Source organism: Lithobates pipiens, unplaced genomic scaffold (assembly GCF_037356315.1).
Source record: "Lithobates pipiens isolate NorthernLeopardFrog02 unplaced genomic scaffold, aLitPip1_a1.2 Scaffold_8, whole genome shotgun sequence".
Taxonomy (NCBI): Eukaryota; Metazoa; Chordata; class Amphibia; order Anura; family Ranidae; genus Lithobates; species Lithobates pipiens.
The window spans coordinates 674,769,228-674,796,263 of NW_027507903.1; the positions used below are offsets into that span (position 1 = coordinate 674,769,228).

The 27,036-nt window shown below is 45.8% G+C and overlaps 1 protein-coding gene across 2 annotated transcripts in view; it reads right to left on the reverse strand.

Moving 5' to 3' along the window:
* LOC143961988 (NACHT, LRR and PYD domains-containing protein 3-like) overlaps positions 1-27,036 on the reverse strand; it is a 174,766-nt gene that overhangs the window by 14,198 nt on the left and 133,532 nt on the right. For both annotated transcript variants that reach the window (XM_077471331.1, XM_077471332.1), the window contains exon 7: positions 17,424-17,594. In XM_077471331.1, the coding sequence (XP_077327457.1) occupies positions 17,424-17,594 (171 nt within the window). The remainder of the gene's footprint in view (positions 1-17,423; positions 17,595-27,036) is intronic.

Genomic DNA, 27,036 nt, shown 5'->3' on the forward strand with positions numbered 1-27,036 from the left:
ACTAGTTGCTAGGCAGAATGTGGAAATGCTGTTTAATTACAACGGCATTTGTCCATTCAGCCGCCCCATGAGACGATCGCGGGTATGCCCGTGGCGATTGAGTCTGCAGGACCCGCAACCGGACTCACGGGGGTCCCGACCGGTGCGCTCGTGATGGCAGGGCGGCATTGAAGATTGGACGTACCTGTATGCCAATATGCCTGCCCGTGCCATACATCGGCGTGTGCTGGACGGGAACCGGTTAATGGACATACTCAATTGAACTACCTCTGTCCCCTGCATTTATTCATTTGATAATTTACAAATTTATCAACTAATTAATATATTTCTGGTCCTGGCCATTTTTTAAGTATTTTTTAACCAACTAAGGACTTTTTCATTTTTGTCCTTTTATTTTTATTTTTATTTTTTCATCCTAATTGTATCTGTGGGCTTTGGATGATTTTTTATGGCTTTTTGAGACGGTCTGTAATTAAAATGTTTTAACGAATCAAAGCTTTTTTGGTGACAACAAGTTACTGCACTATGGGATATATTTTTTCATCTCCCTGAGGATCTACTGGCTTGCCTGCACCTGACCTATAGAGGCATCAACCGCACACCAGAGGAGTGAAATAAGGTGGATGATCTGGCTGACAAGTGTTTGGAGATTGGGATTTACACGCATAACTACCCCCTGTGGATACAGGGATCCGGTGAGTGGGGACCTGAGGGGGTGAGCATAGAAGTCAAAGTCATAAGGGCAATAGGATAGGGAAATTTGATGGGGGCAATTTGATGGGGTAGTTTTGATGGAGCAATTTTGATGAGGGCAATCTGATGGGGCAATTTTGATGGAGAAATTTTATGGAGCAATTTTGATGAGGGCAATAGGATGGGGCAGTTTTGATGGGGCAATTTTGATGGTGGCAGTATAAAGGGGCAAATTTGATGGGGGCAATATGATGGGGCAATTTTGATGGTGGCAGTAGGATGGGACAATTTTGATGGTGGCAGTAGGATGGGGCATTTTTGATGGGGGCAGTAGGATGGGGCCATTTTGATGGTGGCAGTAGGATGGGGCCATTTTGATGGTGGCAGTAGGATGGGGCAATTTTGATGGGGCAGTATGATGGGGAAATTTTGATGGTGGCAGTATGATGGGGCAATTTTGATGGTGGCAGTAGGATGGAGCATTTTTGATTAGGGCAATATGATTGGGCAGTTTTTATGGGGCAATTTTGGTGGTGGAAGTATAATGGAGATAGCTTCTGCAAAATGTAATTGCTTTTTAAACAATTCTAATTGTAAATGATATCCCTCTTTCTGTGCAGAGGTTTGAGACCTTTACTAGAATACATGAATCATGAGGATTATAGGGGGAGATTTATCTACAAAGTAACATTTCTCCAGAGCACGGCTTTATATATACAAGTGCCTTAAATGTCCCCTTAGGGGTATTTATTTGTTTCTAACAAGTTTTGAATGTGGCACTACTGAGAGGAAATCCTCACCGACTCCATTTCTATAATTACCGGGATAAAGTTGTTAGTTTTCTGTATAAAGTGTATTAATACCAATTCATTATTCTGCAGCACATTGTTCCAGCACTGAGGTTGTGGTAGTAGCAGACATATATTCTATGTAGTATTTGCTTTGTATTATCATTTTTGTTGTGTAATTATTATTTGTAAGTATCAGGATCAGGCGGTTAGGTGGTTTGTTACATAGTTACACAGCTGTATAGTAACACTGGGGTTGTGTTAACACTTACCTCTGCAGGTAGGTTGTCTGTCTGTGTAATATAGAGCAGAGCTACACTAGTTTGTTATTTAGTGTATAAAATATGAACAAACATAAAGAATGACAGAAGATACAACAAAGACAAAAGGACAGACACAGTCTGCCTGTGAGAATAAAACAGAAAAAACTTTTTCTGAGGATTATCCTGTGACAGGAACATGTCAGGAACATCCGCTATTCACCAGTTAGACCGGCACCATGGGAATCACCCCGTCCATATCTCAGGATCCTCAATTTATGGATGTGTGTCAGGGAAATAGGCGCAACCTTGCGAGGTACGTTCGTGTTAACGCGCGTCAGTGCACGCGGAGGCGCAATGTGGTTCCAAGATCAACGCCCGACGTTACGTCTGATCGAGTGCGAGTACGCGGTGTGTTACGCGTCATAGGCGTACGAACGCTATGGCGCGCACACGACGTGACCTAGGCACCTTGCCTATTTAACCACTTGAGGACCGCCGTATTGCCATTGTACGTCAGCACAATGGCACAGGCAGGCACAATCACGTACATCTACGTGATTGCCTTCCAGCGGGTGGGGGGTCCGATCGGACCCCCTCCCGCTGTTTACGGCGGTCCGATTCGGTCCAGGAGCGCTCCGTGATGAGGGGATGGCCGTTGGTTTTCGGCCACCCCCTCTGGATCGCTCCTGGCCAATGAGAAGCTTCCTCCCCTGTGTATTGTTTACACAGGAAGGAGGAAGTGATGTCATTCTCCTCGGGGCGGTCTTTTTGACCGGACTACGAGGAGAAGAGTAAAAGTAAGTGTGCACCAACACTACACTGACATGTAGGTACACACAGGCACACAAACCCCCCCCGATCCCCCCCCCGATCGCCCCCCGATCCCCCCCCGCCCCCCCTCCCCCCCCAGTCACAGTGTCACTGATTGCATTGATCATTTCTTTACTGATCAATGCATTCAGTGTCAGTTGTGACAGTAAAAACTGTCAGGACAGTTAGTGTTAGGTCCAGGGTAGCCCCCTATCACCCCCCAATAAAGATTTAACCCCCTGATTGCCCCTAGAGTTAACCCTTTCACCCCCTTTTGCCAGTGTCACTAAGCGATCATTTTTCTGATCGCTGCATGTGTCGCTAGTGTCGCTAGGTAGCTAGTTATTTTTTTAGGTTCACCGCCAGGTTTTTATATCGCTAGGTACCCCGATATACTACCCAATAATGTTTTTAACCCCCTGATTGCCGCTAGTTAACCCTTTCACCCCCTTTTGCCAGTGTCACTAAGCGATCGTTTTTCTGATCGCTGCATTAGTGTCGCTACAGTCGCTAGGTAGCTAGTTATTTTTTTAGGTTCACCGCCAGGTTTTTATAGCGCTAGGTACCCCGATATACTACCCAATAATGTTTTTAACCCCCTGATTGCCGCTAGTTAACCCTTTCACCCCCTTTTGCCAGTGTCACTAAGCGATCATTTTTCTGATCGCTGCATGTGTCGCTAGGTAGCTAGTTATTTTTTTAGGTTCACCGCCAGGTTTTTATATCGCTAGGTACCCCGATATACTACCCAATAATGGTTTTAACCCCCTGATTGCCGCTAGTTAACCCTTTCACCCCCTTTTGCCAGTGTCACTAAGCGATCGTTTTTCTGATCGCTGCATTAGTGTCGCTACAGTCGCTAGGTAGCTAGTTATTTTTTTAGGTTCACCGCCAGGTTTTTATAGCGCTAGGTACCCCGATATACTACCCAATAATGGTTTTAACCCCCTGATTTCCGCTAGTTAACCCTTTCACCCCCTTTTGCCAGCGATCACAGTATAAGTGTCACTGGTGACGCTGGTTAGCCAGTTAGTTATTTAGGTTCCCCGTCAGGTTTTTATATAGCGCCAGGGACCCCCATATACTACCTAATAAAAATTTGAACCCCCTGATTGCCCCTAGTTAACCCTTTCACCACTGATCACCGTATAAGTGTTACGGGTGACTCTGGTTAGTTTGTTTTTTATAGCATTTTATATTCAAATCCGGAAGGCAGTGCTTGGTTTTCGGGGTCCCGTACGTGGCTAGGCTCCCAAAAAGTCCCCCACATGTGGTATCCCCGTACTCGGGAGAAGCAGCAGAATTTATTTTGGGGTGTAATTTGACTTCTGCCCATAGCATGTGTGAGCAATATATCATTTAGTGACAACTTTGTGCAAAAAAAAAAAAAAGTTTGTAATATTCCCGCAACTTTTGGCAAAATATAAAATATTCCATGGACTCAACATGCCTCTCAGTAAATAGCTTGGGGTGTCTACTTTCCAAAATGGGGTCATTTGGGGGGGTTTTGTGCTATTTTGGCATTTTATGGCCTTCGAAACTGTGATAGGTAGTGAGGAGTTAAATCAAAAATTTGCACCCTTAGAAATCCTGAAGATGGTGATTGGTTTTCGGGGTGCCGTGCGCGACTAGACTCCCAAAAAGTCCCACACATGTGGTATCCCCGTACTCGGGAGAAGCAGCAGAATGTATTTTGGGGTGTCATTTCACATATGCCCATAGCATGTGTGAGCAATATATCATTTAGTGACAACTTGGTGCAAAAAAAAAAAAAGTTTGTAATATTCCCGCAACTTGTGGCAAAATATAAAATATTCCATGGACTCAACATGCCTCTCAGTAAATAGCTTGGGGTGTCTACTTTCCAAAATGGGGTCATTTTGGGGGGTTTTGTGCTATTTTGGCATTTTATGGCCTTCGAAACTGTGATAGGTAGTGAGGAGTTAAATCAAAAATTTGCACCCTTAGAAATCCTGAAGGTGGTGATTGGTTTTCGGGGTGCCGTGCGCAACTAGACTCCCAAAAAGTCCCACACACGTGGTATCGCCATACTCGGGAGAAGTAGCGGAATATATTTTGGGGTGCAATTCCACATATAACCATGGCATGTGTGAGCAATATATCATTTAGTGACAACTTTTTGTAAAAAAAATTTTTTTTTTTTTTTTTTGTCATTATTCAATCCCTTAGGACAAAAAAAATAAATATTCAATGGGCTCAACATACCCATCAGCAATTTCCTTGGGGTGTCTACTTTCCAAAATGGGGTCATTTGGGGGGGATTTGTACTGCCCTGCCATTTTAGCACCTCAAGAAATGAGATCGGCAGTCATAAATTAAAAGCTGTGTAAATTCCAGAAAATGTACTCTAGTTTGTAGACGCTATAACTTTTGCGCAAACCAAAAAATATACGCTTATTGACATTTTTTTTACTAAAGACATGTGGCTGAATAAATTTTGCCCTCAATGTATGACTAAAATTTAGTTTATTCGATTTTTCTTATAACAAAAAGAAGAAAATATCTTTTTTTTTCAAAATTTTCGCTCTTTTTCCATTTATATCGCAAAAAAAAAAATCGCAGAGGCAATCAAATACCATCAAAAGAAAGCTCTATTTGTGGAAAGAAAAGGACGCAAATTTCGTTTGGGTGCAATATTGCATGACCGCGCAATTACCAGTTAAAGCAGCGCAGTGCGAAATTGCAAAAAGACCTCTGGTCCTTAAGGTGTTTATTGGTCCGGAGCTGAAGTGGTTAAATGGTCACCTGACAGTGCCGCATCGCTGGATTATCGTCAGCTTCTCCTGTGTACCTGTGTCCGTGATTCCTGCTGTCTGATCTCCTGTGTACCGACCCTGCTTGTTTGACCTGCTTCTGTTGTTCTCCTGGCTCCTACCTCTGGCTTGTACCCGACGTCCCTTGTCTGCTCCCTGCACCCAACCTCGGCTTGGCTTGGCTCCTGCTCTCCGGTCTTCAGCTCAGGACCCATTGCTCCGACCTCAGGACTGATCTTCTGTGTTTGAGCCTTGGCCTGGCCTTGACCCTGCTATTGGACTTCTGTTATCTCTCTCCTGAACTTCCTTGCACAGTTGCCTCCGGGGACTTGTTTACTCAGCTATTATCATCTGCTGCTGCTACCAGGCAACCTGTGCTACTGTGGGCACTGCATCCCTGTGTCATCTTCAGGGTTGTGCTGCACTCGGCCGCAAGGGGAGCCCTTTCAGCATCTCGGCCTCCCCTTAGATCGTAACAGTATAATCCAGCCATGTCAGAGGCCGACAGAGGTGACTCCCCAATGGAGGCCATTCTACAAGAAGTCATGGCCCTTACCCCAGCTATTCAGGAACTCCAAGAAAGGTATCTCTGGCTGAAGGAACATTTGCAGCACTCTCCTGAGTCGCCCATCCCCTCCGGCCAAGGTTCTGCTACCATAATTACAACCTCTCCAGAGCCACGAGTTCTAGCCCCAGAGTGCTTTCATGGGGACAGAAGAAAATTTAGATACTTCAAGAACTCATGTTATTTATACTTTGTGACAGTGGGCTCACTTTGGACACAGGGTGAATAAAAGAAACCCCCGATATGGTCTGTGATAGCCATATTCAAGGCTGTATATACATTGTATATAGATTGGATGTATACTGTATATGGGGGTTAAGTATCATTGCTGTGAGGAATTAAGTTGTTTTGCATTTCTATTGTTCATTTAAGTCTGTCCTTGTGTGTATTGTAAAGTGCCAGACAGACTGGCTGCCAACCCTTTGTGAAAAGATATGTATTGGATGGGTTCGTTTGAAGCCTAGCAGACGTCAGGATGAGGTGTTGAGTCTTGGGATGTGTGGGTGGAGCTGGGCCCTTGTTCATGTTAAAGCATGTGCCTTGAATTGTGTATAAAGTGACAATGTTTCTCATTCCTAAAGTCATTCCTACTACAGAGTGCGTCTCGTCTTTTTGCCAGAGGGGTCGGCTCCTATAGGAAAGGGTCGTTTAGCTGTGGATATTGGTAGCGAGTGGATGTGTGTCTAGGAGGGGGAACATCGTAAATGGCGTTAACCCCCTTTATATTAGGGGTTCCGTTACATTGGTGGCAGCAGTGGGATCTTCCCTCCAGTTACTGGGACACTTCAAACCACCACAGTAAATGACCAGCTATGTAGCCTGCAGGAAAGCCACACTGAAAGACTTACTTGAGAGCCGTGGAGGGACCAGTGGGACAAAGAACAAGGCCACCTTGATCAGGGAACTAACCGAGATGGATCAGAGGGATGGTGATGCAGGACCCCGGTCAGTTGAAGACTTGTTTCAGCAACGAGTTCGACAGCGGGTGGCATTATATGGTGCTAACCCATCAGAGACCGCCATACAGAATGCCATTAGAGCCATCCAGCTGCAGGATGAGCGACAGGAGAGAGAACTAGAGCGGCAGCATGAGCAGAGAATGGCAGAAATACGGCAATCGGAGACAACACCTAAAGATGCAGCGCCTGTCCGTAAGTTGCCCTTTCAGGCGTTCAAACTATTTAAGGAGGGAGAGGAGGAAGTTGAAGCATTCCTGCAGGACTTTGAGAGACTATGCCAGATACATGAAGTACTGCCCCAAGATTGGATCACCTTACTGGCAAGTAATTTAACTGGCAGAGTGGCGGATGCGTATCGGGCCCTGGAGGATGAGGACGCTAAAGACTATGACCGGGTAAAAGAAGCTCTACTAGCCCGATTTGCCATTACACCCGAAGCCAGCCGGATTAAGTATGGAGAATCCCGGAAACAAACCCACATAACATACGTGGAGTGGGCACATCGTCTGCAGCAAGACCTTAAGGGCTGGATCCAGGGAAGCCACGCTCATATCATAGAGGACATCACCCAACTAGTACTCTTAGAACAGTTCTTTAACCACACCCCTCCGGTACTACGGGATTGGGTACGAGATAAGCAACCACGGACTGTACAGCAAGCGGCTACTTTGGCCGATGAATATCTGGACTCTCGAAGGTCAGGCGGAAGCGAGCGCTATCCACCATCTCGGCCCAGTTTATCAGCCTCTAACACAGCTTCAGCACCAACCCCAGCGGCCACTTATCCTCAGCAGCCCAGGTTCAAACTCCCAGGACTATGCACAACCCATCAGGTGTTTCGGATGTAAACAGCTAGGGCAACAAAAGGCCAAACTGTCCATTAAATCCAGCCATCCAGTCCCAGTCATGGAGACAACCAGCAAGGGGGAGCTCCCGCACACCCATGCCTGCGGCCCACTGCGTTGAGGAGGAAGAACATTGGGGCGTCCTGCACGAGGCTGATCCAATACAAGCAGCTAACCGGGACAACAGGCAACAACACAGGCAGACGGTCCGGGTTAATGGAACGGTAGCCAATGGCTTACGTGATAGCGGCTCTACCATGACCCTACTACAGAAGAACCTCATCACAGAGAGCCAACACACCGGAGACACTGTAGCCGTGAGTAGCGGGAGGTACCATCTTCCGACTACCCATGGCCCGTGTTCACCTGGACTGGGGGGTTGGTTTGGGACACGTGAATGTGGGGGTGATGAAGGACTTGCCTGCGAATGTACTACTGGGGAATGATTTGGCCCCCCTCCTTTCTGCTTACACCCCGATGGGCCCCGATGAAGTCAACCCTGTGACTACCCGTGCACAGACACGTACTGCTGGAACCGGCCCGCTCGCTGCAGAGACCCAGGTGAGACTATCCTCCCCGACACGTACCTTAGATCAGGCGCGCCTAGGCTGGGATACCACAGAAGCATTCGGGAGGGAAACTCGGGAGGACCCGACCTTACACAAGTATAGGGCTAAGGCAGATACTCAGGAAAGGGGAATAGATGGGGAGCTGTTTGAATGGGATGGGGATAGACTGTATAGGATCCCTAAGCCATCTCAGAGAAGTAAGGCCCCTTCGCAGAAACAACAGCTGGTGGTACCTAAGAAATACCAGCTGGAGATTCTGCGAATCGGGCATGATGTGCCACTAGCAGGACATCTAGGGTTCCGTCGCACGGCCCATAGGATCACACAGAATTTCTTCTGGCCCAATTTTAGCCAGGATGTGCGACAATACTGCAAAACGTGTGACACATGTCAACGGATAGGGAAGAGGGGGGACCACCCTAAGGCTAAACTCATGTCCATGCCTATTATTGGGGAGCCCTTTTACCACATAGCCGTTGACATTGTGGGTCCCCTGGCCCGGCCTAGTCCATCCGGAAAGAAGTATATTCTCACAGCGGTGGACTACGCCACCCGTTACCCAGAGGCAGTAGCTATGTCCAACATTGAAGCAGAGACAGTAGCTGATGCCCTGGTTAAGATTTTTACCAGAGTGGGGTTCCCTAAGGAGATTCTCTCTGACCAGGGAACCCAGTTTACCGCGGTACTCACCCGGCAGTTGTGGAAGGTGTGCAATATTAAGCCCTTACTGAGCTCCCCCTACCACCCCCAGACTAATGGTCTCTGCGAATGCTTTAACGGGACCCTCAAGCAAATGCTGAGGACCTTTTCGGACTCTTGCAGAGACTGGGAGAGATTCCTGCCTCACCTGTTATTTGCGTACAGAGAGGTACCCCAGGAATCTACTGGGTTCTCGCCCTTCGAGTTGCTCTATGGGAGAAGGGTCCGCGGACCCCTCGATCTCATCAGAGGACACTGGGAGGAAGAGACAGAGCAAGAAGGGACCCCCATAGTACCCTATGATCTGGAACTCAGGGACCGCGTGGAGCAACTGTCTCTGATGGTAAGAGAGAATCTCCAGGCGGCCCAGGGAAGACAGAAGAGATGGTACGACCGGGGGGCCCGACAGCGGGTCTTCCAGGTTGGGCAGAAGGTCTTAGTGCTCAAGCCTGTGAAGACCGACAAGATGCAGGCATCTTGGCAGGGCTCGTATAAAGTAGCAGCCCAGGTATGTGATACTACCTATGTCATTGCCAGCTGTGCAGATGAAAGAATCCAGCGAACCTTTCATGTGAACATGCTGAAGGAGTATCAGGAACGGCAGGAGGATGTTGCTGCAGTATGTGCCCCTGCTGCAGACGACTCAGAAGGTTTACCCCTTCCTGACTTACTAGAGAGAGAGCCCCAGACTGACCTCATTAGCCTTGTACAGCTAGGAGACCGGTTAAGCCCCACAAAGAAGGAACAGGCTAAGCGGCTTCTGTGGGAGAAACAGGCGACGTTCTCCCAAAGACCGGGCTATACGACCTTGGCTGTACATAAGGTAGAGACCCCTGGACAAGCAGCCCTCTTCCAGCCCCCCTACCGTATCCCTGAAGCAGTCTGAGAGGAAATGCGGAAGGAGATACAGGAGATGATTCAGTTAGGAGTCATTGAGCCTTCTGACAGCCCTTGGGCCTCGCCTGTAGTCCTGGTGCCTAAGAAAGACGGGACTACCCGGTTCTGCGTGGACTACAGGCGACTCAACGAGAAGACCACCACCGATGCCTACCCGATGCCCAGGGTAGACGAACTACTAGATCGTATAGCCAGGGGACGTTATTTAACTACAATAGACCTGTGTAAAGGTTATTGGCAGATCCCCCTGGCCGAGGATGCTATCCCCAAGTCGGCATTTGTTACCCCATTTGGCCTGTACCAGTCTAAGGTCATGCCATTTGGAATGAAAAATGCCCCGGCGACCTTCCAACGTATGGTGGATAGGCTCCTCGATGGCTTCCAGGATTTTGCATGTGCATATCTGGATGACATTGGGATCTACAGTGGGTCTTGGGAGGAGCACCTGGTTCACGTAGGAGTGGTTCTGGACAAAATCCGGGCCGCAGGCCTGACCTTGAAACCAGACAAGTGCCATCTAGGGATGGCAGAGGTGCAGTACCTGGGACACCGAGTGGGGTGTGGGAACCAGAGACCCGAGCCAGCCAAGGTAGAGGCAGTAGCTAACTGGCCTACGCCCCGTACTAAGACCCAGGTATTGGCCTTCTTGGGAACTGCAGGGTACTACCGACGTTTTGTCCCTAATTATAGTGCTATCGCCAAACCCCTGACTGACCTGACGAAAAAGAATTTACCTAGGCAAGTCTTCTGGTCTCCAGCTTGTGAATCCGCGTTTCTAGCCCTCAAGCAAGCACTTGTAAATGCCCCTGTCTTGGCTGCCCCAGTACCTAACAAACGTTTTCTTGTCCACACCGATGCTTCCATGTTTGGACTGGGGGCGGTGCTGAGCCAAGTTGGGGAGGATGGAGGAGAACACCCTGTCGCATACCTGAGTAGAAAACTATTACCCCGGGAAGTGAGCTATGCGGCAGTGGAGAAGGAGTGTTTGGCCCTGGTCTGGGCCCTTAAAAAGCTGAACCCCTACTTATACGGACAGGAATTTTCACTGGTCACCGACCACAACCCATTGGTCTGGCTTAACCGGGTCTTCGGAGATAATGGCAGGTTGCTACGGTGGAGTTTAGCCCTACAACCTTACAACTTCACCATCAGCTACCGACCCGGTAAGCAAAACGGCAATGCTGATGGGTTGTCCCGGCAAACCGACGCCCTCCCGGGCTCCTAGTGCAATGTTGATGGGTTATCCAGTATTGGAAGAATGGACCCATGGACTAACTGCGGAGTCAACCCGTCTGGGGTCCCCTCCTCTGTTAGTCCCCTGCCGAAAGGGGAGATGTGTGACAGTGGGGTCACTTTGGACACAGGGTGAATAAAAGAAACCCCCGATATGGTCTGTGATAGCCATATTCAAGGCTGTATATACATTGTATATAGATTGGATGTATACTGTATATGGGGGTTAAGTATCATTGCTGTGAGGAATTAAGTTGTTTTGCATTTATATTGTTTATTTAAGTCTGTCCTTGTGTATTGTAAAGTGCCAGACAGACTGGCTGCCAACCCTTTGTGAAAAGATGTGTATTGGGTGGGATCGTTTGAAGCCTAGCAGATGTTAGGATGAGGTGTTGAGTCTTGGGATGTGTGGGTGGAGCTGGGCCCTTGTTCATGTTAAAGCATGTGCCTTGAATTGTGTATAAAGTGACAATGTTTCTCATTAATAAAGTCATTCCTACTACAGAAGAGACAGAGTGCGTCTTGTCTTTTTGCCAGAGGGGTCGGCTCCTATAGGAAAGGGTCGTTTAGCTGTGGATATTGGTAGCGAGTGGATGTGTGTCTAGGAGAGGGAACATCGTAAACGGCGTTAACCCCCTTTATATTAGGGGTGCCGTTACATACTTCTCCCTGCAACCTCAGACTTTTGCTTCTGAAGTGACCAAAGTGGGTTTTACCATTTTCCTATTAAGGGACGATCCCCAGACGTGGGCCCATGGCCTACTGGAGAAATGCAGCCCTTTCATTAATACTTTGGACCAGTTTTTCCAAGCTATGGCACGTCTATATGATGACCCCTTACGGACAACAACAGCTGAAGCAACTTTGTACTCCCTTCGCCAGGGTGAGCGACCTGCAGAGGACTATACAGTGGAATTACGCACATGGTCTACAGATTCCGGCTGGAATGAAGCGGCTCTAAAATATCAATATCGGGTGGGGTTGTCTGAAGTCCTCAAAGACGAGCTAGCCAGATTAGAGGTTCCCCCAACACTTGAGGATCTTATCCAACTTACCATCCAGCTTGATAGGCGTCTACGGGAATGCCAGTCTGAACGCGCTCGGACTCTTTATCCTATCCAGGCTCCACCTTCGGTCTGCCCGGCGGCAACTTCTGTTCTGAATGGCCTGTTCCGTCCCTCCTTAACCTCTGAGGAAAGACTTCGTCGCCGACAGGCACACCTTTGTTTCTATTGTGGGGAATCAGGACATTTCATAAACAACTGCCCCACAAGACCAAGTAAGCCAATCCTCTGTACTCCATTTCACCTCCAAGTAACGAAGACAGCTCCAGCCCATATCACCCTTCCTGTCACGTTGATGGTGGCAGGCAAAGGAGTTCATCTACAGGCAATACTTGACTCCGGGGCCTGTAGCTGTTTTCTGGATTTAACCCTAGCTAAGAGTCTTGCTCTTCCACTCCTTCTCAAGAAACAAAGATTGACTGTCCGTCTGGCCGATGGCTCCTTACCTAGCTCTGGCCATGTCACCAGGGAAACAATACCCATCCTAACGACCACAGATTCGGTTCTTCAGGAATTTTTTAAGTTTGATGTCCTGTGTTCTCCTATGTTTCCCATCATCCTAGGAATTCCATGGCTGCAGGCACACAACCCTCGGATTGATTGGCTCAAGAAGGAGATATCCTTCATTTCCGCCTACTGCCAGCAACTTTGTCTGGATTCCAAATCTAGAGACTTGTCCAGTTGTTTGACCGTACAACTCATACCCAGTCCAGTTCCTAACATACCAGCAGCTTATCAGGAATTCAAAGATGTGTTCGACAAGAAGAAGGCAGATATCTTACCTCCACATCGCCCCTATGATTGCCCCATCGAGTTATTACCGGGAGCTCCCATTCCCTTTGGCCGGATATTTCCCCTTTCTGAAACTGAACTTGAGGCCCTGAGACAATACATAGACGAGAACCTGGTAAAAGGATTCATTCGTCCCTCTTCATCCCCTGCCGGTGCAGGCATCTTCTTCGTAGAAAAGAAGGACAAGACTTTAAGACCATGTGTGGACTACAGGGAATTAAATAATGTCACCCTTAAGAACCGCTACCCACTTCCGCTCATCCCCGAACTTTTCCAAAGATTCCACACTTCACTTCACCAAACTTGATTTACGTGGAGCCTACAATCTTGTTCGTATCCGGGAGGGGGACGAGTGGAAGACGGCATTCAGAATGAGATTCGGGCATTTAGAATATTTAGTCATGCCTTTCGGATTGTGCAATGCCCCGGCAACCTTTTCAGCACTTCATTAACGACATCTTCTGGGAGCATTTAGACCACTTTGTTGTCGCTTATCTTGAAGACATTCTTATTTTTTCGACCACTCTGGAACTTCACAGAATACACGTTAAGAAAGTATTATGTATCCTTAGGACACATGGATTATTCGTTAAGGCCGAGAAGTGCGATTTTGAAAAGGAATCCATTCAATTCTTGGGACTCATCATCACCACAGGTGGAATTGCCATGGACCCCCAAAAGGTGAAGTCTATCCTAGACTGGCCCGCTCCTTCTGACAAGAAGGGTGTTCAGAGATTTATTGGGTTTGCAAAATTCTACCAAAGATTCATAAGGAACTTCTCCACCATTGTAGCACCCATTACTCAGACTACTCGTCAACATACCAAGTTCCATTGCTCCTCAGCAGCGCAGTCCGCCTTTGACCAGCTCAAGACCCTCTTCACTACCGCACCAATTCTGCAGCATCCAGATCCCGCCTTACCCTACGTGCTGGAAGTTGACGCCTCCGAGGTAGCCACAGGGGCGATTCTATCCCAACGTCAAGGCCCCAAGGCATTACTGCATCCCGTAGCTTTTTTCTCACGAAAAATGAGTCCCCCGGAGAAAAACTACGATGTAGGGGATCGGGAACTTCTTGCAATCAAAACCGCCCTCGAAGAGTGGAGGTATCTCCTGGAGGGTGCCGCTCACCCCATCCTGTTTTTTACCGATCATAAAAACTTAGAATACCTCCGCACGGCCAAACTTCTAAGACCCCGACAGGCCCGATGGGCTTTATTCTTCTCGAGGTTCAATTTCCATATAACCTATCGCCCAGGATCAAAGAATAGCAAAGCAGATGCTTTGTCCCGAATGTTCCCAGATACCCCGGAAGGAATCCCACCCAGTACAATTTTGTCCCCTCAAAATTTCCTACTAATCCAACTGGATCTAAGATCTTCAATTGAGCAGGCCTCTAGCCAGTGTACGGAAACTGAAGTTTCTTCCCTGAGAAGCCAAGAAGGGCTTCTATGGCATCAGGGTAAGATTTTTGTTCCCCAGCAAGCCAGGTTACTCGTATTAAAGACCTTTCACGACCATCAACTAGCTGGCCACTTTGGAGTCTGGAAAACAATTGACCTTGTGCAGCGGTCCTTATGGTGGCCTACCCTAAGATCAGACTGTAAAGAGTACGTTGACTCCTGTACAACCTGCCAGCGTAGCAAAGGGTCTAACGCCAGATCCTGGGTCCTGTTAAGGCCGCTGCCAGTCCCGGAAAAACCTTGGAAAGAAATCTCCATGGATTTCATTGTGGAGTTACCTCTCTCAGAAGAGTATACGACCATCTTGGTGGTGGTGGACCGTTTATCCAAGATGGCGCATTTTTTGCCGATGAAAGGGACCCCCCCGCCTTGGATACAGAAAAAACCTTTATAAAAGAAATTGTCCGATTACATGGAGTACCTGACAGCATTGTATCAGATAGAGGGGTACAGTTTACCTCCAGGTTTTGGAAAGAGCTCTGTAAGTTACTGTCAATTAGAATATGTTTATCCTCGGCCTATCATCCACAGAGTAACGGTCAAACTGAAAGAACCAACCAGACGCTTGAACAATACCTACGATGCTTCTGTTCTTTTTCCCAGGATGATTGGGTTTTCTTGCTACCTTGTGTGGAATTTTCTTATAACAACTCAGTGCACGCCTCTACTAACTAATCACATTTTTGGGCAAATTACTGATTCCATCCTTCATTTTTACCTAATACCATTCCTGAATCCACCGTCCCGGCAGTTCAAGATAGAGTAAACCTCATTCAAGCAAACTATCAAATGCTTCAGGATACCATGAAGAAGGCTCAGGAAGAGTACAAGAGACATTATGACAAAAGGAAGAGAGTTAACCCTACCTTTAAGATAGGGGACAAAGTGTGGCTCTCAGCAGCGAATCTTAAACTGTCATGTCCATCCCGGAAGTTGGGAACTAAATTCCTGGGTCCTTTTTAGATTAAACGTGAAATTAACCCTGTAGCATTTGAACTTGTTTTGCCTAAATCTTTCAGAATCCATCCTGTGTTTCATGTTTCTCTTCTTAAACGTGTCATCTTCAGTCCTTTTTCAGGGAGAGAAGAAGTGCCCCCGCCTCCGGTTCAGGTTGGTGATGAAACTGAATTCGAAGTTGAGTCTATCCTTGACTGTCGTCGGAGAGGTAGGACAATCCAGTTTCTAATTAAGTGGAAGGGGTATTCTGCTGAAGAGAATTCTTGGGAACCTGCAAGTTATGTACATGCTCCTAGGCTTATACACAGGTTTCGCAGCCGTCATCCCGAAAAATGGGCTCGTTTAGGTATCCGGAGGCTGCCCCTTGGGGGGAGGCACTGTCAGGGAAATAGGCGCAACCTCGCGAGGTACGTTCGTGTTAACGCGCGTCAGCGCACACGGAGGCGCAATGTGGTTCCAAGACGAATGCCCGACGTTGCGTCTGATCGAGTGCGAGTACGCGGCGTGATACGAACGCATAACGTTACACGTCATAGGCGTACGAACGCTATGGCGCGCACACGACGTGACCTAGGCACCTTGCCTATTTAAACGTTCACCTGACAGTGCCGCATTGCTGGATTATCGTCAGCTTCTCCTGTGTACCTGTGTCCATGATTCCTGCTGTCTGATCTCCTGTGTACCGACCCAGCTTGTTTGACCTGCTTCTGTTGTTCTCCTGGCTCCTACCTCTGGCTTGTACCCGACGTTCCTTGTCTGCTCTCTGCACCCGACGTCGGCTTCGCTTGGCTCCTGCTCTCCGGTCTTCAGCTCAGGACCCGTTGCTCCGACCTCAGGACTGATCTTCCATGTTTGAGCCTTGGCCTGGCCTTGACCCTGCTATTGGACTTCTGTTATCTCTCTCCTGAACTTCCTTGCACAGTTGCCTCCGGAGACTTGTTTACTCAGCTATTATCATCTGCTGCTGCTACCAGGCAACCTGTGCTACTGTGGGCACTGCATCCCTGTGTCATCTTCAGGGTTGTGCTGCACTCGGCCGCAAGGGGAGCCCTCTCAGCATCTCGGCCTCCCCTTAGATCATGACAATGTGGGAGGAGTTTAGCCATCAGCCAATCAACTCTGGGGGGTGTTCTCTGCCCAGCCCACAAGTCGGTCCTGTGTTCTGAAGGAACCAGAGCTAAATGGAACATGAATGGTTCTGATGGATGAGGATTGGTAACATCGGCATGTCAGTCTGATCCCAACAAGACCAATCAATGCTTGTCTGGTGTGATCAGACCCCATAGAACCATTCTGGGAGTTTCTCCTGGATTCTATCCTCACTGCACATACAATGTTATATGTACATGTACCCCAACATGTCTACAATCAGGGGCAATTATTTACATCTCTCTGCAACTAATATTTTATTTTGTATGAGAGATAAAATAGATTCCTCTGATCTCTGATATAAATCAATGTCTGGCAGACAGTTCAGGGTCTTCTCCCTGTATTGGCCTCGTCCCCTGCTGGGCTTGTAGATGAAATGACTAGGACTTCTCTTTGAGGCTCAGTGAGGTGACATTTTTATATATACAAGGATGGGGGATTTATTGTCATCTAGAGGTCACTTCTGGTCTAGAGACTCGCTCTGTCCTTCTAGATTCTAATTGAGGACCATCTGTCTATGATTGGTCACTGAATGAAGAGAATACGGAGTCCTGTGCATCTTCTAGTCTGTTTCAGGTCTGAATTCAACCCAGAATTCGGGCTGAAATCGGACCTGAAACAGTGAATGGAGACACATCGGACCCCCTGCTGTGACCCGCTGTGACCTCCAGTGTGACCCCAGACAAAGTCTGATCTCTGATAGTCAGTGGAGGGGGGAGAGGATGAAAGTCAACAACAGCAAGTGATCTGAAGGACTATGATGAGAACTCCCAGTGATATCCGGTCCAATCAGAAGTCTGTCTTTGTATAACTTTCATCTAGGTGACATGTCTGGATCCCTCACATAGAAGATTTATACCAGAATCCTGCAGAATATTATATCATTTATAGGATAATTCTCACCTCAGCCACTGCAGAGTACAGCCAGGATGTCTGAGCCCCTCACATAGAAGTTTTATTCCAAAGTCTTCCAGATTATTCTGTGATAATTCCAGTCTGGTGAGGGATCGATTATTGATAAGAATGGATCGGAGATCATCACAGCCAGAGGAAGTCACACCACATCCCTCCAACCTGCAGAGACAAATCCAGACACATGATATTATATTACAAGATGAATATGAGGAATTATTCCCATTTAGTGAAAAGTAACATAACATCACTAAAGCGGAATATCAGGATTTACAGAATGTTATACAGAGGAAAGATCTTGTTATTAGGGAAGCTGATAATGGTGAAGCTGTTGTAGTACTTATGTCTACACAGTATAAAGGGGGGGCACTGTGACATCTCAGTCACCCCCTTATGTACCCGGTTATTAAGCAGGACCTCACACAGTGTCTCATACAGGGGCTTCTGAAATTGATACATAAAAGGAAAGGATCTGGGGGGTTTATGAAATAAAACAGCAGAATTTCTGATGGTGGATACCTCAGTGACCCCAATATTCCATCACCTTCCTAAAGTCCACAAATCAGAAGTTCCCATTGAAGGTCAACGGATTGTGGCAGGAAAAGGATCCCTTATAGAGAATGTAGGGGGGAGGGGTGGATATACATTTCCAGCCTTTAGTGCTGAGACTTCTGGGATATATTAGAGATACAAGTACTATATTGGTGGATATTCCACATTTACAATGGGATTCTACATTAACATGGGGGACACTTCACATTAAAGCACTTCATTCTTCCATCCCCCATTCTTTAGTGTCTCCAGCAATCAGATATCATCTCCATAGATATAGATCATATACTAGGATGTTACAGGAATTATTACAGAGGATGTAAAGGATGAAGGTTTTATACCTTAACCACTTCACCCCTGGAAGGTTTTACCCCCTTAATGACCAGAGAACTTTTTACAATTTGGCACTGCACTGCTTTATCTGGTAATTGTGCGGTCATGCAATGCTGTACACAAACAACATTTTTGTCCTTTTTTTCCCACAAATAGAGCTTTATTTTGGTGGTATTTTATCACCTCTGGGATTTTTATTTTTTGCAATATAAATGAAAAAAGACTGAAAATGTTGAAAAATAATAATATTTCTATTTTTTGTTATAAAAAAATTCAATAAACTCAATTTTAGTCATACATTTAGGCCAAAATGTATTCAGCCACATGTCTTGGGTAAAAGATAAATAATAATAATAAGCTTATATTTATCAATTTGCACAAAAGTTATAGTATCCACAAACTAGGGTACATTTACTGGAATTTAGGTAACTTTTAGCTTGACTGCCTATCTCATTTCTTGAGGTGCTAAAATGACAGGATAGTACAAAACCCCCCAAATTACCCCATTTTGGAAAGTAGACACCCCAAAGAATTTTCTGAGAGGCATGTTGAGCTCATTGAATATTTTATTTTTTTGTCACAAGTGATTGAAAAATTACAAAAGAAAAAAAATACATAAAGTTGTCACTAAATGATATATTGCTCACGCATTACATGGATATATGTAGAATTACACCCCAAAATACATTCTTCGTCTTCTCCTGATTACGGGGATACCACATGTGTGGGACTTTTTGGGAGCCTAGCTGTGTACAGGACCCCGAAATCCAATCACCTCCTTCAAGATTTCTAAGGGTGTAAAATGGATTTTAGCAATCTCAAGAGAATGTGGGGTATCCGGCGCTACCTAATATCAAAGATGAGGGCCACTCTTATTTCCACTAAACCATATATCACCACAAACCAGTAGGTTATTTGTTATAAATTCGTTGAAAGCAGTCTAGTCCTCGCAATAAAAAATCAATACACTGTGAAAAAAATCTTATAAAGTGCCTTTTGTGCAAAAATGAGTGCTGTATATAATACTTGATGTGAGTTGCACGCAATTCACACAATTCCCTATGTGTGTTAAATTAATCAACATTAATAAACTACAAGCTATCAAATGATCAAGTTGAAGTGCAACCTCATAAAAAAACCAAAAAAAAAAACCAATATGGCTATAAAATTTATAAACAGAAACTCCAAAACCTCATGTATCTAATTGTGCAAAATTACAAAAAAACATTAGCTAGGTATATGTGTATGAAATATATATCAACCAAATTACTTATATATTGTAGACAAAAGGAGAATATATATATATATATATATATATATATATATATATATATATATATATATATATAATTATGTGCATAGAAATAACAAATATATGAAAAAATTTGTTTAAATTAGAAATAAATAAAAAATAAATAAAGAATTTTTCCAAAACAATAGTGAATAAGCAATAGAGCCAAAAATAAGATAGACAAAAACAGAAAAAAGGAAAAAAAACACAAAAAAAGAGTCTATTAATGTCCACATGTGAAAAAATGAATAGAATAAAAAATCAAACAGAATCCTTGATTGTGCAAATCCAGCAGAATTAAAGTGACTTTCGTGCTTGCGACTAAGTTCTTCAGGTGACTGTGTGCTCCCCCACACTCACCAGAACGATACACTCCTACAGGGGTACTGTGCCTTCAGATCAATCTTTGTGTGATTCCAATCTTCAAATCCATATGCGATACGATTGCTCCAAGAAATACACCTCTACCGGGGTACTGCACCTTTAAATGTGATTCCGGTTCTCAAGTACCATATACGCAGTCCAAGAAAGAGGGAGTCCAATTTAATCCTCCTCTGCTGAAACCTCCAGAGATGTCTCCTCTCTACTTCCTCCCCAACTCACCTCTTCTTTTTTTTAATTTTTTTTATGAGGTTGCACTTCAACTTGATCATTTGATAGCTTGTAGTTTATTAATGTTGATTAATTTAACACACATAGGGAATTGTGTTAATTTGCGTGCAACTCACATCAAGTATTATATACAGCACTCATTTTTGCACAAAAAGCACTTTATAAGATTTTTTTCACAGTGTATTGAATTTTTATTGCGAGGACTAGACTGCTTTCAACTAATTTATAATGAATAACCTACTGGTTTGTGGTGATATTTGGTTTATTGGAAATAAGAGTGGCCCTCATCTTTGATATTAGGTAGCGCCGGATACCCCACATTCTCTTGAGATTACTAACTATTCTGAAAGACCCTTGCGGGGATTTCTTGGTTGGGGGGCTGCAACCTATATATACAGATATTTGTATGCTTTTTGCTCTTTGTGTTTTTTCTGCTTCCTGTATCGCATAAGCGCGGCTCTGCCCAATCTTTTTAAAATGGATTTTACTTCTCACTACCTATCACAGTTTCAGAGGCCATGAAATGCCAAGATAGCACAGCCCCCCTAATGACCCCATTTTATATAATTTAGAGACAACTTAGTGTAAATAAATATATATATATATGTATATATATATATATATATATATATATATATATATATATATATATATATATATATATATATTCCTGAAACTTGTGGCAACATATAAAATATTCCATGGACTCAACATGGCTCTCAGCAAATAGCTTGTGGTGTCTACTTTCCAAAAGGGGGTCATTTGGGGGGATTGAACTGTCCTGGCATTTTATGCCCAACATTAGAAGTTTATGCCACACATCACCCACTCTTCTAACCACTTGAACCACCTTTCTGGCACTTTTTGTTTACATGAAAAATATATTTTTTTGTTATAAAATTACTTTGAACCCCCAAACATCATATGATAAATGTTTTTGCCATACCAGAAAAAAAAGTGAGTTTGCCACATCCCTATGTAGCACTAATCCCCAAAGGAGCTGCTGGTTAGATTTGGGCTTACCGTTACATTCTGTTTTCCTCGTTGCACGTCTAGGGGTGTCCCATGGTAAATGGCCCAGTAACTTGAGAGACCGACAACAGATCCACTTGAATGCATTTTATTTGCAAAACGTAGACAATGAACAGTCTCTTAAATTGGGATCAAAGGGTTGGAAAGGAAATTCAAGTACTCTTAGGCCGCGTACACACGCGGGGACTGTTCGCTCAACTTTGTCCGCTGAACAGTGTTTCGGCGGACAGTCCGCTCGTGTGTGGGCTTTCAGCGGACAGTTTCAGCGGACAGTCTGCTGAGCAAAGTTTTTCGGAAATTCCGAAAAACTTTCCGCTGAAACTTTGTTTCAGCGAACAGTCCCCTCGTGTGTAGGCTTGTTCGTCAAACTAAGTTCCGCGCATGCTCAGAAAGGATTTACACGCCGAAGTTTGCATTGCAGTGTATAGGACGTCGTATTTTTCGTCCCGTCGTACGTGCCGTTCACGCCATCGCGCACGGTTTCAGCGGACTGTTCGTTCGTCGTGTGTGGGCAAGTCCGTCCATGCTAATTTTGAGCGGACTGTCCGCTGAAACTGTTTGACGGACAAAGTTGAGCGAACAGTCCCCGCGTGTGTACGCGGCCTTAGTGTCAAAATGTTGAAGAACTTGCTTACTTTGACTGCATCCAGAGAATAGCCATTCGCAACTGGATGATCACTCAGGTTGGACAGTCCCTCTCTCACAAGGCCCAGCAGCCAACAAGGTGCTTACTCAGGAACAAGTCTCTGCCACAGACGTTGTTGTAGAACGTTCAAGATAATGTCTCTGCCACAGACATTGTTGTAGAACACGTAGGGAAACTAAACTTGAAAACACTGGTAGGATACCTGGATCTTTCAGCCAGCTTGGCGATACCCACAAGACTGGATTCTCTTGGATACCTCAGCCCTTCCAGGCTCTTACTGAGAAACCAACCCATACGTGGTCTTCTGAAGAGTCCTCCCCTGGAATGCTTGAAGTCACTGGGTCTCTCCCAAACCGGAGACAGCACCCAACCACCTCAGAATCCTCCTTTAGTTTCCTTGCCTCGGGCTAGCCAGCCCCGAGACATCAAAATTGGGTGGATCCGTACCCCAGGCCATAGCCTTCCTGAGGGCTGGTCAGGAGGGCCAGGACCATGAAGTCAGTACATCATTCTGGACCAGAACCCCGAACCACGTGACTTCCGCATCTTAAATACCCTCTCCCAGAAAGCACAGTGAGAGTGCCACTCCCACTGGGCGGGCTCAGAGAGAGAGTAAGTTAAACACCTAACCAGACCACAGTTCCATGCCTGCCACAAGTAACAGCGCCCCCTGTGGCCAGGCTGAACATATCACTGTCCAGTCAGACTGATGCTGAAGTCTAAATTTAGACAATTGTACCCAAACCAAACTGCAGTTTAGGCATAACTTTAACTTTGAAAAAATGCATAGCGCATGCTCTTCAGGAGCCGCCGCTACACCTACAGTATATATAGAGAAAGTTAGAATACCCCCAATTGGGACTTTAAATTAGCAAAAACACTAATGGAATGAGTAACCAAAAACAATTTCTGGTAAACAAATCCAGGAAAAGCTATCCTGTACCCAACATGTTTCAGGTTCAAAGTCCTTTCATCAGGGGTATTTGTATATGTAGTGCCCACCACATTTAGGTGAATGCTAATAGGTAGATGTTAGGTGAAAGTGCCAGTGCTTTACACTTTCTTTTGTTTAGGCGTGGTCGTTGATTTGGTTTGGGGAGGAGAAGTAGAATAGAGGGGGGTGTGACCACCTGTACTTCACCCTGGAAGATGTCCTTTGCTTTTCTGGAAAGGAAGCAGGTCAGTGACTGAAGAGCAGACAGTGTATATGGCCCTGGCCCAATCAATTTGTATGGGCAGGGGTGGGACATACATATATACTGAGGTCACATGCTTCCTGTGGGGAGATGGGAAGAAACTAGGTCCAGAGTAACAGCCCAATGCAACCTTAAAGAGCAGGCTTGAAGGCCTGGGGGTTCAGAACCCCAGCGCTGGAGAGCAGCAACCTAACAGGAAGGCCTGAGGGTTCAGAGACCTCAGAGCTGGATGGTTCAAGCACACAAACCAATCAAGAAATCCTGGGAGAAGGAACCAGGCATCCCGGCTGGGATGGACCCTTGCACAAGAAACGGGAAGTAGCTGCAAAGCGGATAGAGATTAGACCAGGGTGTATCCGGACTTTCCTGAACTGGCCTGGGGAGGATTGCAGGAGGCAAGAAAGGCAGGTGAGGCCTGGGACTTCCAGCATCCAATTTACCAAGATGCTTTTCAGAGGGGCATCGGCCAGTTCGCTAAGGGAAAGGGACTTTACTACTCAGGGCAACCAAGAAGAAGAGGCAGCTCATACTTTCCTGTACTACCACTAATACTATGGACCACAACAAGAGAATAAAAGTTCACTTTCAACTGTTTGACTGTATCTGTTGTGAATCGAGTGGGGTGGAAGAACAGGGGCATTTCAGCAGTACTGTAGTGAACTACCCAGCAGCTCCCAAAGGAGTAGGCTCCGGAAAGCATAGCCACCTTCCCAACACCCCCAGTACCCCCTATTAGACAATCTACAGATACCCATCACAACAGGGCACCAACTTTCCAGCAGAGGGCTGTGGGAGCCTCTGACACATGCATTCTGCCTGGGCGTGGCAGGCCAAAGGAACTGCCACAGCTGTCGCGGTTTCAAAGAGACATGCATAACTGCCTTGCTCTACCTGATTATCTGTGTCTGACCTGGCTTGTCTTACCCTGCTCCATCCTGCTGCTGATCCTGCATCACCCAGCTCACTGGATCGCTGACCTGCATTTGCTGCCAACCGCATTCTGGTCTTCCCTGGTGATCCATCATCCACCCTTCTGTGCCAGCTACCACAGATCTCACAGGCACGCCTACCTCACTGTGCTCTCGAGACCACTGTCCCAACTCCAGTGGCTCCTGAGCCACGGCTGAAGGAGCGCTCTCCTCCTACAAATCAGGCTCTACGATAAGGTACATAACAGTATCAAACAGTCATGTCTGAGACTATAGAAGGAACCTCGCCGATGGAGGAGATTTGTCAGCACCTCACACAGACAATGTCAACATTCTGATAATGCCACTCACCTTGCTCTTCCACTCTCATTCCAATTCCCGTGAAGAACAATCTCAGTCAATGCTATCATTGACTCCCGAGCATTCAGCTGCTTCATTGACCTAACTTTCACCACTCAGTGACTTACCCCCCTCCAACAAAAGATGCATGAACTTTCTGTCTACTTGGGTGATGGCTCTTGTCAGGACAGGTAACCCAGGATACACCTCCATTACCTGTTATCTCCATCCAACATAGGGAACTACTGAGCCTAGATGCCATCTCTGCCCCATTGTTCCCTGTCATCTTGGGCCTACCCTGGCTTCAGGCCCACAATCCCCAGATCAACTGGATATCTAGAGAAGTCAAATTCTTGTCAGCCTACTGCCAAAGACATTGTGTATCAAAGCCCCCTAATCCATCAGCCACATTGTTATGTATGGACTCTGATCAAAACATACTCCAGTCAGTGCCTGAACCGTATCACAAATTTATTGACGTCTTCCGCAAATGAGGGGCAGACACACTTCCCTCTCATCGTCCATATGATTTGCCGATTGAACTTCTTCCTAGGGCTGAGACCCCCTTTGGGCGCATTTTTTCACTGGCAGAACGGGAGCAGGAGGCATTGAAGAAAAACATCAACAAAAACCTTGAACAGGGGTTTATCCTCCCTTTTACCTCTCCAGCAGGTGCAGGGATCTTCTTTATAATGAAGGACAAGTCCCTTCATCCATGTGTGGACCATCAAGAATTAAACAAAATCACTGTCAAAAACTGCTATCCCCTGACTGTGATGCCCAAGCTATTTCAGCAATTAAGGTCTGCAACTATCTTAACCAAATTAGATCTGAGAGGAGCCTGTAACCTGGTCTGCATCCGAGCTGGGGATGAGTGGAAGACAGCTGTTCATACCAGATTCGGTCGCTACGAATATCTGGTCATAGCAACATTTTATCAATGGTGTGTTTATTGACTTTTTAGACATTGTTGTAACCATCTATGATATTCAGATTTTCTCTGGATCTCTTGACCAGCATCAAGAACATGTCTGCAGGGTGTTATGCTGGTTTCGCTGGCACGCATTGCATACAAAGGCAGAAAAATGTGAATTTGAGCAGCAGAGCATTCCATTTTTAGGGTTGGTGATTTCCCCGACAGGAATTAAAATGGACCCACAGAAGGTGTCCACCATACTGGATTGTCCTGTACCTGCGGAACAAAAAAGGAGTACAATGTTTTGTAGGCTTAGCAAACTTTTATAAAGGAAGTTCATTAAGGGGTTCTCTGTCATAATCACTTCCATCACGCAGCTGACCAAGCAAAACCTATGATTCCGCTGGAATCCAGAGGCACAAGATGCTTTTAAGACACTTTAGAGACTTTTCACTTCAGCCCCAATCCTCAGTCACCCTGACACCTCATTGCCCTACATCCTTGAGGTAGATGCATCCGAAATGGCAGTAGGGGCAGCTATTTCCCAGTGTCAGGGTATCAAAGACTTAATGCATCCTGTAGCTTTTTCCTACATACATACACAGATCATAAAAATCTTGAGTGTTTAAGATCCACCAGGCAGCTGAAACCAGGGCAAGCTCGATGGGCCCTGTTTTTTTCACACTTTTCCTTCCATATTATCTACCGACCTGGATCAAAGAATATTAAACCCAAAGCATTATCTCATATGTTCGATGACCCTAAGCACTTATCTGTTCCAGACACTATCTTGCCCGCAGGTAACTTCCTGCTACTGCAAACAGATCAACTCTCCCAAATCAAAGAAGCCTCTGCAGACATTTCTAGGCCCCCTGGGGCCACCCTGACATTTAGGGATTGCTTACTTTGGAAGCCAAGATACATTTTTATTATAAAAGATGTACAAGTAGAGGTCTTGAAGTTACTTCATGATCATCCACTGGCATTTCACTTTGGCATCCATAAAACCCTTGACCTGGTACGATACACATTCTGATGGCCTGGTCTGGAGGAGTTTTGCAAGAAGTATGTGAACTCATGTTCTGTCTGCACTCAAAACAACACAGCCAGAAGTAGGGCCTGGGGCTATTGAAACCCTTGCCTGTTCTTTTTTTTAACCATAGATATTTATTAATTTCCACAGTATACATGTGAAATAGAAAACACGACTTAAAATATAATAAAGATACAGAGTGGGTACAGAAAATCAAACTTACTATAAAAGCATTGTAACTGTTACTGGGGCTTCATAAAAAGATGCATAATAAGACCTCAACTGGAGGTATGGCCTATCATCCCAAACGGGTTCTCACTGTGATCAGGCTCACTATTAGACTTATTAGGAGGGAGCCCGCCTTGGACATTATTGAGGGTCTTTGGATAGAGGATGCATAGTAAGTTCTAAGGTGCTACATTAAAAACTTCTCCTCTGCGACCTAACAGGCCTACTTTGGCATCATTTTTGGGCGATAGGAGATTCCCCCTGGCATTTGGGTCTCCTGCTGCCTTCAGATGGTGGATCCAGAGGTCTTTGGTCACTCTGCGGGCCCTTTCTGGTAGACGAGGGATCTTCACCTCCTTTTCACAACTCCAATCACAACATGAGGTACCCAGAGCCGAATTTTACAAATATCTCCAGATTAGACACTTTTTTCAAACACATTATAGTTCTTTAGGCGACATCTCTAATTCCCAATTTGAATCCTTATGCTATAGTCA